General features: G+C 42.2%; 1 protein-coding gene across 2 annotated transcripts; it reads right to left on the bottom strand.

The window, feature by feature from the left end:
• Window positions 1-5,506: 5,506 nt before the first annotated feature.
• LGALS13 (lectin, galactoside-binding, soluble, 13) lies at window positions 5,507-10,491 on the bottom strand. Of its 2 annotated transcripts, none has more exons than XM_011973391.1 (4): window positions 10,438-10,491; window positions 8,327-8,403; window positions 7,616-7,826; window positions 5,507-5,776 (listed from the first exon to the last, which is right to left on the bottom strand). In XM_011973391.1, the coding sequence occupies exons 1-4, from the start codon at window positions 10,450-10,452 to the stop codon at window positions 5,660-5,662; spliced, it is 420 nt and encodes a 139-aa protein (XP_011828781.1). In that variant the 5' UTR covers window positions 10,453-10,491; the 3' UTR covers window positions 5,507-5,659. The 2 variants fall into 2 exon arrangements, with proteins under 2 accessions (XP_011828781.1, XP_011828782.1); XM_011973392.1 differs by lacking the exon at window positions 10,438-10,491 and adding an exon at window positions 8,992-8,997 and having other exon boundaries at window positions 5,509-5,776.
• Window positions 10,492-12,364: the final 1,873 nt, after the last annotated feature.

A 12,364-nucleotide genomic window follows, 5' to 3' on the forward strand; every position in this document is an offset into this window, starting at 1 on the left:
GCTTTTGGCCTGCACCCTCTGAAGTAGCAGCCTGAAACATATTTGGCACCCTTTTAGCCGTGGCTGAAGCTGGAGCAGTTGCCACTCGGGGAGCAGTGTCCCAAGATTGTGCAGGGCAGCAGGGCCCTGGGTCCAGCCCACAGAACCATTCTTTCCTCCTAGGCCTCTGGGTCTATGATGGGAGGGGCTTCTGTGAAGATCAACAAATGCCTTCAAGGCTTTCGTTATTTTGGTTCTTCTTTATTTATGCAAACGTTTACAGCAAACTTGAAAATTCCTCCCCAGAAAATGAGTTTTTCTTTTCTACCATGTGATCTTGCTACAAATTTTCCAAACTTTTATGCTTTGCTCCCCTTTTAAATGTAAGTTCCGGTTTCAGATCATCTCCTTTCTCATGCGTATGACCATAAAATGTTAGAAGCTGCCAAGCTACTTTTGAATGCTTTGCTGCTTAGAAATGTCTTCTGTCAGATACCCTTAATCACCTCTCTCAAGTTTGAAGTTCCACAGATCTATAGAGCAGGGGCAAAATGCTACCAGTCTCTTTGCTAAAGCATGGTAAGAGTGACCCTTATTCCAACTTCCAATAAGTTCTTTATCTCCACCTGAGACTTCCTCAGCCTGGACTTCACTGTCCCTCCTCCAACACTGGGGATTGCAATTTGATGTGAGATTTGGGAGGGGACACAGATCCAAACCATATCAGTGGGGGAAGAACACCATGGTGAATGGTGCTGGGAACACTGACAAGCCACATGTAGAAGAATGAAACTGGATTCTCATCTCATCATATTAAAAAATCAACTCAAGGTGGATCAAAGACTTAAATCTAAGACATGGAGCCATTCAAATTCAAGAAGATAACATTTGAAAAACTCTTCTAGACATTGGCTTAGGCAAAAAATTCATGACTAAGAACCCAAAAGCAAATGCAACAAAAATAAATAAATGAGACCTAACTAAACTAAAAATCTTCTGTACAGTAAAAGAAATGATCAGCAGAATAAACAGACCACTCACAGAGTGGGAAAAAAAACTTACAAACTATGCATCGACAAAAGACTAATATCCAGAATATACAAAGAACTTAAACAAATCAGCAGGAAAAAAAAAAACAAACAATCCCATTGACAAATGGGCTAAAGACATGAATAGATAATTCTCAAGAGAAGATATACAAATGGCCAAACAACACATGAAAAAATGCTCAGCATCACTAATCATTATGGAAATGCAAATCAAAACTACAATGCGATATCACCTCACTCCTGCAAGAATGGTCATAATAAACAACCAACCAATCAACCCACCCACCCACCAACCAACCAACCAAACAAACAAACCAGAAACAGTAGATGTTGGCATGGATGCAGTGATGAGGGAACACTTCTATACTGATGGTGGGAATGTAAATAAGTATAGTTGCTATGGAAAACGGTGTGGAGATTCTTTAAAGAACTAAAAGTAGAACTACAATTTGATCCAGCAATCCCACTACTGGGTATCTACTCAGAGGAAAAGAAGTCAATATTCAAACGGGATCCTTGCACACGCATGTTTATTGTGGCACAATTTATAGTAGCAAAATCATGGAACCAATACAAATGCCCATCAATCAATGAGTGGATAAAGAAACTGTGAGATATCTATCTATCTATATATAGGATTTATATGTGTGTATATATGTATATATGTGTATATTATGTATATATGTGTATATATACACACATATATACATATATGTGTGTGTGTGTGTATATATATGTGTGTATGTGTATATGTATATACACCCATGGATCAATAAGTGGAGAAAGAACATGTGGTAAATATGCACCATGGAACACTACTCAACTGTAAAGCAGAATGAAATAATGGCCATTGCAGAAGTTGGATACAACTGGAGGTCATTATTCTAAGTAAAGCAACTCAGGAATAAAAACTCAGATGCTGTATGTTCTCATTCATAAGTGGGAGCTAAACCATGAGGATGCAAAGGCATTAAAACGATATAATGAACTTTGGAGACTCGAAGGAAGGGTGGGAGGGGTGACAGATAAAATGTTACATATTGGGTACAGTGTACACTGCTTAGGTGATGGGTGCAGCAAAGTCTCAAAAATCACCGCTAAAGAATGTAACCATGTAATCAAAAACCACCTGGATCCCACAAATTATTGAAACAAAAATACATATAAATATTAGAATACAAATTATTCTACCATAAAGGCACATGCACACGAGTATTCACTGCAGCACTGTTCACAATAGCAAAGACATGAAATCAGCCTAAATGTTCATTAATGACTGACTGAATACAGAAAATGTGGTACATATACACCATGGAATACCGTGCAGCCATAAAAAGAACAAGGTCATGTCTTTTGCGGGAACATAGGTGGAGCTAGAGGCCATTATCCTTAGCAAACTAATGCAGGGCCAGAAAAAAAATACTGTATGTTCTCACTTATAAGTGGGAGCTAAATGATGAGAACTCATAAACACAAAGAAGGGAACAACACAAACAGGGGTCTACTTGAGAGTGGAGGGTGGGAAAAGAGAGAAGAGCAGAAAAAATAACTATTGGGTACTTTGTTTAGTACCTGGGTGATGAAATAATCTGTGCAACTAACACCCATGACAAGGGATTTACCTATATAACAAATTTGCACATGTACACTGGAACTTAAAATAAAAATAGTAAAAATAAATTGAGGAAAAATTTTTAAATTTCTCTTTTATTCCACGTTCTTGGCCCCTCACTTGCAAATAGAGGCCCACATACACCAATGTTTAGTAGTACCACAGATGGCATCCCAGAGGAATAGCAACGCTGTGGGAATTGGACATCAAGGGCAATATTATCACAGAGTATATTTATTCTTTGGGAGCTTTAGCAATAACTGGGAAGACCAAAAGATCTTTGAGATGAGGAAGCTTTAGAGTTCAGAAATGGCTTTCTCCTTCTTGAGCAATGCCCTATTTGCTGGGAGAAGATCATGAATTTGGATTGAGCAGGATGAAGAAAGATGTTGAATAGGTTTCCAGAGGCAATTCAAAAATTGTTAGTTTGAACGTTGGCCCTGGACTCTATGTCATCTCTTTGTATCTGAGATATCATTCCTGGCTACCATGATCACAGAGTAGTAGCTGAATAAAAATGAATGTAGTGAATGGCCCATAGGAAGTGCACTGAGCTGGTGAATATCACTCAAGAAAGGGCAGTCACTGTGTGTTTGCCTAACAGGGCTGGAATTTAGGTCTCTGTTGGTTATTCAAATAAAACGGATGCCAGGCAAGCAGCAAGTAGATATAAACTCCAAGTCATTTTCTGCTCAGGAAGCCAGGGGTTCCAGGATAGGTTTCATCCTCTCAGAGCACAAACTGTATAATTCCACAAGAAATGAATTCCATGCTGGTGATAGGGTCTATGATCCATTATCAAAAAGAGAAGTGATCAAGACTGTGACAGGGAAGGTGTAATGAGGAGAGTGTACCTCATCAGAACACAAGAGTTTCCAGTGAGAGGGCAGGGAATTTTATTCCATCCTGGAATGAAACAAGGAAGAGAGGCATGAAGAGTGTCATTCACTGTGCGTTGGCACCTCAGAGTATCTGGATGTTAGGTTAAATGAGGGGTGAGGAGAGAGACATACTCATGAGAGAGGTTGGAGTTGCAGAAACTGTTGCAATGAACATGGGGAGAGAAAATAATGAACAAAATGACACCTGAGATGGTTCTTGCAAACAAAGAGGCTATTTGGTGGGACTCTCTTCATTCTGGTTTCATTGATTTTTAGGTGATATATTGTTTCTCTTCTTGTAAGTGGTTTTTCATACATGCTATGAAGTAGATAATCACAGCTCTTGTAGTGGGAAAAGGGCTGTCATTCTACCATCTTGGTAGGAACTCCAGAAGCTGAGAATGGAGGGTGAGGACAAGTGCTACAGAGAAACATTCCCAGAGAAAATGAAAATAGGTGTCTGGTTGGTTTCAGTAAAAATATGGATTGCTGTCTATTTTATTTTGCCCCTCTAAAATATATGTGTTCATTGCATTTTTCCTGTCTCTTTCAGTCTTCTTTGATTTGTATAAAGCAGATTTTGTGTCCCTTTGGTGCATATGTTGTGGGAGATTGCAAGTGATAATTTGTAGTCACATCATAGACACCACATCCTGATCAGATAAGATATTGCACTTTACTCTGAGCCTGTTTTTATAATTGTAATGCCTTCCGAAATTTCTTACAGGGTTAGTGTTTTTGGTATACAGGAAGTAGTTGTGAGTGGAACTAGTTGCCAAAGATGGCTCCTCATGACTACAGTCACAATAACCACAGCTTGTGGAGTCCTCTCCTTCTGATTAGGGCTGTCTGTTTGACTCATATTGATCAATGTAAAGCCATAGAAGTGACACTGTCTGCCATTCAAAGGTAGGTCCTATGATGCCATACACCTTCTCCATGAGCCTTTTGGAAGACTTTCTTTGGTGAAAGCCAGTCACCATTTATTAAGTCCCAGAACCATGAGACTCTCATGATTTAAGGAAATCAGTGTCATGAATGGGAAGGTGAGGTAGTGAAGGAGATAGCTCACCAGCTTCTAGGTGTTCACCCAGTCCTGGTGTTGAGTTGGACATGAGTGAAGCATCCTCTGAAATCCCAGCCTCAAAGATCTCTCAGAAAACGTGACTCCCGTCACATGATCTACCACTCACTTAAGTTCAGTAAACCTGTAAAGCTGGGAGAGATAAAAATAAATGATTGCTTTTAGCCAATATGTGTTGTGAGGTTTGCTGTGCTGCAATTCGTCGCTGGAAAAGCAACAAATAAGGGTCTGCTCACTGTGTCAATGTACATGACTTGTGTCTATTCCAATAATAATCTATATGTTCTCTGATCTCAAATCATGACCATTTATTTCCAAAGAGAAACCCCTGGATTCTCCACACATAAAGTGAAACCATCTTCAAATATTTGAAAATAAGAATAATTGGGATTCTTTAAGGGAGATCACTGGGCTCCAGTGATTCTCTAAACTATTACTTGGGTTGAAAACTTCACATGCAAAACTTGTCATCTTTTTTTTTTTTTTTCAGTTCCTTCGTAGCAGCCCACACAAAGCCAGGCACAGTGTTCATACACAGTAAGCATCCTGAGAACAATGGAAAAAATTAAGAAATTTTACATAATTTTCCTCAAGTTACAGATTTCCCCCAAAGCCACCACGTACACCTGTGTGGCTGTAAACAGCTACCTAACATGTAAGCGCCATGAGTCATTTGAGATTGGGTAAGTGTTTTAGTTCAGACTGTCTGACGTCAACTACGTGCTATAGAAGGATGCTGTTTCTAATGTCTTCTCAGACATTCCAGGGACCTTGTCACTCACTCCCTTTGTCACAGGCAGGTTTATCCCCTTTGATTTCCTGATGCCTCCCATAGAATGCCCTGGCCCCCCTTGGGGATGACCACTTCCTCTTTCCCCCTCTTAAAGCAAGAACCAAATCATGTGAGTTTTCGTGCTGTTTTAATGACCAAGTGGAGGGGAAATTGTGAAGAGAAATTATTCTGTTAGCAGGCTCTGGGAATCCCATGGTCAGGTAGAAAGAGGGATTCTTCAACAAGAGGGATTCTTCACATGAGGGAGTGTGATCATCTCCCTCAATTGCAGACACACACTGAGGTCAGGGAGACATCTCTGGACACTTGCATCATCTTCACAAATGATGGCGGGATTCGATGGACAAAGCCATAAATGCGTATGCCATTGACCTTTATCTACAAGAGGAAAAATGCATCAGAAAGACAGCATGCCACCAAACCAGTTTTCAGCCTCCTCTCCACTCTGCCCTACTACCAATAACATTCCCCAAGAAAACCCCTCGTTATACAAGTTAACATATTAGATACACTTCTGTTTACAGATGACATTTTGTGCCTATTTGAGACAGTAGCTGATTTTATTTCTAATGTTTCCACTCATTCCTCTAGTGAAGTTCTAAACTCTGTGTCACAAAGTCTCTGCTTAGTCAGCCTCCCTTCTAACCTGGAAGATCCCCATTGCCAGGGACTGTGTCTCAGGTACTTGAGACCCCGCATCTCACACAGCACTGCCACAGGGTTAGTGCTAGGCCATGTTCATTGAATGCATACTTTTCAGTTCCATGAACTGTGATTGCTTTTCACTACTGATGGCACAGTTTCTCTTTGGAGTAACCTACATCCGAAGTATTAGTGGCAAAGAAGTAAACCCAGTGTTCTTATAGAATGAAAGGAGAACAGATCTTGTAAAACAGGATATTACCTTCAACAACTTCTAAGCATAGGAAAAGATCCCTCGCCTGAATCCGAATAAGATGTGAATGTTTTGGTCTACTCGTTAGAGAAAGCCAGAAAGTATGGATATATTCTTTATATTGAGGCTATGGAGAAAGTCACCTTATTAGTATTAATTTTTCAAATTTGAAATGCACACATTTTTAAAGCCAGTATTTTCATTTTTTTGTAATTATCTTCTAGTGAAAGTATTGGGAGGTTGGTAATGACAAAAGGATTGATTAGAAAACTTAATACAGCGTCATTTGTGAGAGCAAAATACTGGAAAGAAATTTAATGCCCCCAAAAGGGCCAGGTTCAACAATTTTGGGTAAACTTTTTAATGCAATATTATGCAGTCTTTAAAATCTGAAGCAGCATCATAGATTGACAATGTCTTCGAGATATATTCTTTGGCAACAAATCAACTTAGTTCCTGAAGCGTAATGTGTAGAGCAACTTATACCAGGATTTGCTTAAAAACAAATGAAATCATAGACATATCTATATGCTTCCGTAAGCAAAAAATTTCCTCTGAAGGGCTAGGCACAGTGGCTTAAGCCTGTAATCCCAGTATATTGAGAGACCGAGTTGGGCGGATAACTTGAGGTTGGGAATTCAAGACCAGCCTGGCCAAAGTGGTAAACCCCCGTCTCCCCTAAAAATACAAAAATTAGCCAGGTATGCTGGCACGCACCTGTAGTCCCAGCTACTAGGGAGGCTGAGGCAAGATTATTGTTTGGATCCTGGAGGTGGAGGTTGCAGTGAGCTGAGATCATGCCACTGCACTCCAACCTGGACGACAAAATTTTCTGTCTCAAGAAAACAAACAAACAAATAAACAAACAAAAAAAACCCTCTTTGAACGAAAGCAGAGCTCTGATACTGTTTTTCCTATGAGTAGAATTCGGGCCCCAAAATGAGACAAAGACTTAATTTTTGACTGATTTAAACAACTTTTTTTTAAATCTTTTTTTTTTTCTGAAGTATATTGTATTCACTCAACTAAATGAAAATTTAAATAATGGCATAAGTAGAAATGAGCACTATGTGAAAAGACAGAGGAGATTCTCAATGTCCTCTGGGGGGGAAATGTCAGGTGAGCTGACCTTGACATTGGTCAGATTTGGGATAGAGCTGAGGATGGCACTGCAAGCAGGGGGTGTTCTGTGATGAAAACCAGGGGCAGGAGTAGTTATGGGAGGTGGACGCCGAGGGACTGCTGAGGCCAGGTCAATGAGAGCTGCCTCCTGTTTTGGGAACCCACAAAGTCTGGGTGCTGGGAGCTCCTGGGATGCTCACCTCATACTCATTGTAATGCACATAGATACACAGCTCAAACTGTTTGCCATCCTCAAAGGGCACATAATCTGTTGTCTCCTCCAACATCCATATCCCAAACTCACGCCTGTTCATGACCACGTGATTGCCAAAGTGCACTTGGAAACGGAAGGCAATATCTGAGTCCTCATCCATGTCAGTGTAGAAATCCACCTGCAGCTGTGGGTTGTTGCTGAGGGCAAAGCATGCAGAATGTTGGGCAGGTCCCTCCCTTGTGCAGACATACACTAGACATACACACAAATCCCTTCCCCCATTTACCTGGGGAAAACGTCTCCCTGATAATACTGATGGCCAGGTCCCTTGGGGATGCTTCAGCTCCTCGTGCCCCCAGCAGGGAGATTCTGTGCTCCTCATCCCCCGATGAAAACTGAGTCACAGCCACTGACCTTGGCCTATGACTTGTTTATTCCCTGAAAATTCGATGCCCCTTGATAAAGAGCCACAGCCCCAACCCACTGAGTGTCCTCCTTCCCTAGGCCCTGTGGCTGGCCCACATGCAGTTGCTGCAGGTCTCATGCCTGGTGCTGGAGGGACTCCAAGGACCGGCACCTGCATGGGGCTTCCATCCTGCCAGCTAGACATTTTCACATCACCCACACATAAAGTCAAGCCCTCAGCAAATATTCTCCCTTCTTCTCCAACCCCTCCATTGGTCCATGGAGTACTCACATAAAAGAGTCGATCGGTGTCCCTTTGATTATCACGCAGGAACCAACAGACAAAGACACAGGCAGTTTGTATGGCACCTGCCAGAGTATTGAGAGTAAGTGAGAGGTGCAGGGTGAGGTGCAGCCTCCCCTCCTGTAACATATTCCCATGGTGAAGGAGGTTAGAGATGAAAGGGAGGCTCTGTGGACTCTCCCCTTTCAGCCTACCACAGTCAGGGCCCCATATTCCTGAAGATATGGTGGACCCATAGGTAAGAATAAGCATTCAGGAGCCAGGATGCCTGGATTCCGGTCGTCATTCTGCCTTTTACTAGCAGTGCAATCTTAGATTTGTTACTTGAACTCTTCCATCCCCATTTTCCCTAGGACAAGGAGAATGATCAGGAATTTCTACTTTGTAGGATGTTTTCTGTAATAGAGAGTTAATACATGTAAAAGTGTTACCCTAATCCTTGTCATGTGTAGGGCCTCTTAGGGGTGACCTAACAGAACAGGGGAGTCCTCCTGAAACACTGACCTGCCTTCATTCTCAACTCTGAAAATTAAAATAGGACTTGTAAATGTGAGAATGTAAACATTCACTCCAGTGGGAAACAACACTTGTTGAAAGAGAGAGAAATGATGAAAGAACAGGAAACCCTTGGGTGTGGGAGGCAAATGCATTGCAATCATCAAGGGCAATGGATGTCCTTCCCAGAAGGGGCACACATTGCTGCGAGCACAACCGCAGTACTTGCACAAATGAAGCCTGTGGGTCAGGGATGTAACTGGAGGGAATGATTGATTTCTACAACGACTACAAGTGGTTGAGATGATTTTTCTGTACTTTTGAGATAGGTTCTTGCTCTGTCGCCCAAGCTGACATGCAGGGGTGCAATCATGGTTCACTGAAACCTCAAACTCCTGGGCTGCAGTGATCCTCACACATCTGCCCCCTCTTGAATAGCTGGGGAGAAAGGTGCCTGCCACTCTGCCAGTCGAATATTTAAAGTTTTTTAAAGAAAGGGTCTCACCATGATGCCCAAACAGGTCTCAAACTTCGGGCCTCAAGTTATCCTCTCATCTTTGCCTCCAAAATTGGTGGGATTATAGCCATGAGTCAGTGAACCCAGCTGCTTGGTTGATTAATATCCACCATAAGCTCCTTCTGAACTGAGACTTAACTTGTTCTTTCACGGGTGGAGAACAAGTTTAGTCTCCGTTCAGATAGAGCTTACAGTGGATACTTTACGTGATTCAGTCTCTGAAACCATGGCCTCTAATGTCCTTTCCTAGCAAACCAGTATCTGCACACCCTGCTTTCCCACAATGGGAAGAACTGGATGGGCTGGGGACAGGTAAGCTGAGCCTGGAAGACAAGAACAGTGGTCACTCTGTGCAGACCCCACCTGAGAAACCATCGCCCTCATAGTCTGCATTCCTCTTCCCCACTCTTACTGGGAAGAGACATCTACTGACCATACCTTCCGCTCTCATAAGTGATCTGAAACAAGTCCTTGGTAACTCATAATCCCCAAGATCCCCACCAGTTAAGCCACCTGGGATTCACATCAGAGGTGCTGCTGTGTGGGGAGAAACATTCACGTGTGCAGAAAGCCACATGCATGATCCTACTTCAACACACAGTCACATCCCAGCACACACACACACACACACACACACACAGTCACACAGAGCCATGCCACTCACTGAGTCACACACACCTGCTCACGTGCACATAACGATGCTTATGCACTGGTCTGGCTGTGCTCACACACATATCCACATCATAGACAGGAAACAAAGCCCACTCACTCCCTTACTCTCCATTCACACACGTGCTCATCCTGGGGGGTCATCCACCTCCCACTTAAAGTCACATCATCTCAGCAGAGTTTACTCTCATCAGACATCACCTCACGCTCATAGAGGGTCACACTGGTCCAGGGTCCACACCCGAAGCCCCACAAGCATCTCAGATAGCATAGCCTCAGGGTTTCTATTCCACACATCATTAACTCTGAGTAAAGCATTCACAGTAGAAATGCTCATATTTTCTTCTCAGAAAATCTCCCACTTCCTTCTTGGTTTCTGTGACACGAAATTTTTGAAGGCTGTGCCTTTTCAACTCACAGGTAAAGAGGACATTGTTCTCTCCTTCTGGGCGACCTTCAGAATTGAGTCCAGTCTTCTGAGTGAATCTCTGAGTTGCAGCATTTAAATGACTCACTTCAGCCTTGCCCTCTGGCTTCATTCCAGATTCCAAGCTCCTCCCAGCAAGCTTTCCTTGCAACTTGAGAAAGGCTTAGGTGTCAAGAAGAAACTCAGTCACAACCATAGCTATTTGCAGGTCTGTATCTGTAATGCAGCGGAAATGACAGTGGGGGAGGTACCAGGCTGTGGGTTGGGTTACGAGGGAAATGCATAGATAAGGATGATGGAGTGATGGGTAGTGGTTGTAAAGCCCAGCCTTTATGCCTCTCAAGTCTTTTCTCACCTATGCAGAATATACCCAGAAGGTGTACATTTTCCCAATTTGTACAATGGCTAAAAAAAAAGTTGGAGATTTTGGGGAAATACATTTGCTCTAGAAGGTAATGATTCTGTATGCTTTTAAATGTTCTGGTAAAGCAGTGACTCTGTGGAGAGAAGTAGATAAATTTCTTGCATGAACCTATTCCACACTAGGCTGCTTGGCTCTGCCAGGTGAGGGCCACTCTTACCTGACTGTCACACACCTGGACTCTAGCTATACCTTCCCTTTCTCTTGGTGTTCATGTAAATAAAAGTTTCAGAGACACTGTTTCTCCTGCAGATTGTGGGAGGAAGGTGAGATTGTGGCTCTTGTTTGATTTTTCTTTCCTTTTATTTTAGGTTCAGGGGTACATATGCAGGTACACTCGTGTCATGGGGTTTGTGGTACATATGATTTCTTCACCTGGGTACTAAGCGTAGTACTCAAGAGTTATTTTTTTTGTCCCTCTCCCACCTTTCACCCTCCACTCTCAAGTAGGCCCCAGTATGTGTTATTTCCCTCTTGGTGTCCATGAGTCTCATCATTTAGTTCACACTGATAAGTGAGAACATGCAGTATTTGGTTTCCTGTTCCTGCATTAGTTTGCTAACAATAATGGCCTCCAGCTCCATCCATGTTTCTGCAAAAGACATAATATCATTCTTTTTTAGGACCGCATAGTATTCCATTGTGTACATGTACCACATTTTCTGTATCCAATCTGTTGTTGATTGGCATTTGTGTTCATTCCGTGTCTTTGCTCTTGTTCATAGTGTTGAAATGAACATTCATGTGCCTATGTCTTTATGGCAGAATGATTTCTATTCTTCTGGGTATATACTCAGTGATGGGATTGCTGGGTTGAACGGTAGTTCTGTTGTTAGCTCTTTGAGGAATCACCACACTGCTTTCCACAATGGGTTAACTAATTTACACTGCCACCAACAATGTTTGAGTTCTCCCTTTTCTCCACAACCTTGCCAGCATCTGTTCTTTTTTGACTTTTTAATAACAGCCATTCTGACTGGTGTGAGATGGTATCTCATTGTGGTTTTGATTTGCATTTCTCTAATGTTCAGTGATATTGACCTTTTTTATCTGCTTGTTGGCCACCTGTATGTTTACTTTTGAAAAGTGTCTCTTGTCCTTTGCTCACCTTTTTTGTTTTAAAACAGGTCTTACTCTGATGCTCAGGTTGGAGTGATGTGGCACCATCTTGGCTCACTGTAACCTCTGGCTCCTAGGCTCAGGTGATTTTTCTCAGCTCAGTCTCTTGAGTAGCTGGGACTACAGGTGCGTGTCACCATGCTAGGCTAATTTTTTTCTATTTTTGGTAGAGATAGGTTTTTGCCATGTTACCCAGCCTGTTCTCAAATTCCTGGACTCAAGTGATCCACCAGCCTTAGTTGCCTGAAGTTCTGGGATTACAGGCATGAGCCACTGTGTTGAGCTCATTACCCACTTTTTTATGGGTTTGTTTGTTTCTTTCTTGTAAAGTTGTTGACATTTCTTATAGATGCTCAGATATTAGACCTTCTTCAGATA

The sequence above is a fragment of the Mandrillus leucophaeus genome, unplaced genomic scaffold (genome assembly GCF_000951045.1).
Source record: "Mandrillus leucophaeus isolate KB7577 unplaced genomic scaffold, Mleu.le_1.0 Scaffold137, whole genome shotgun sequence".
Classification (NCBI taxonomy): Eukaryota; Metazoa; Chordata; class Mammalia; order Primates; family Cercopithecidae; genus Mandrillus; species Mandrillus leucophaeus.

What these genes read in the sequence shown, in the direction of transcription:
- LGALS13 (XM_011973391.1), bottom strand. An exon ending in ACACCGATCGACTCTTTTAT is followed by an intron (nt 7,827 to 8,326) that starts GTGAGTACTCCA and finishes CTTTGCCCTCAG; the next exon opens with CAACAACCCACAGCTGCAGG. An exon ending in TGCATTACAATGAGTATGAG is followed by an intron (nt 5,777 to 7,615) that starts GTGAGCATCCCA and finishes TTCCTCTTGTAG; the next exon opens with ATAAAGGTCAATGGCATACG.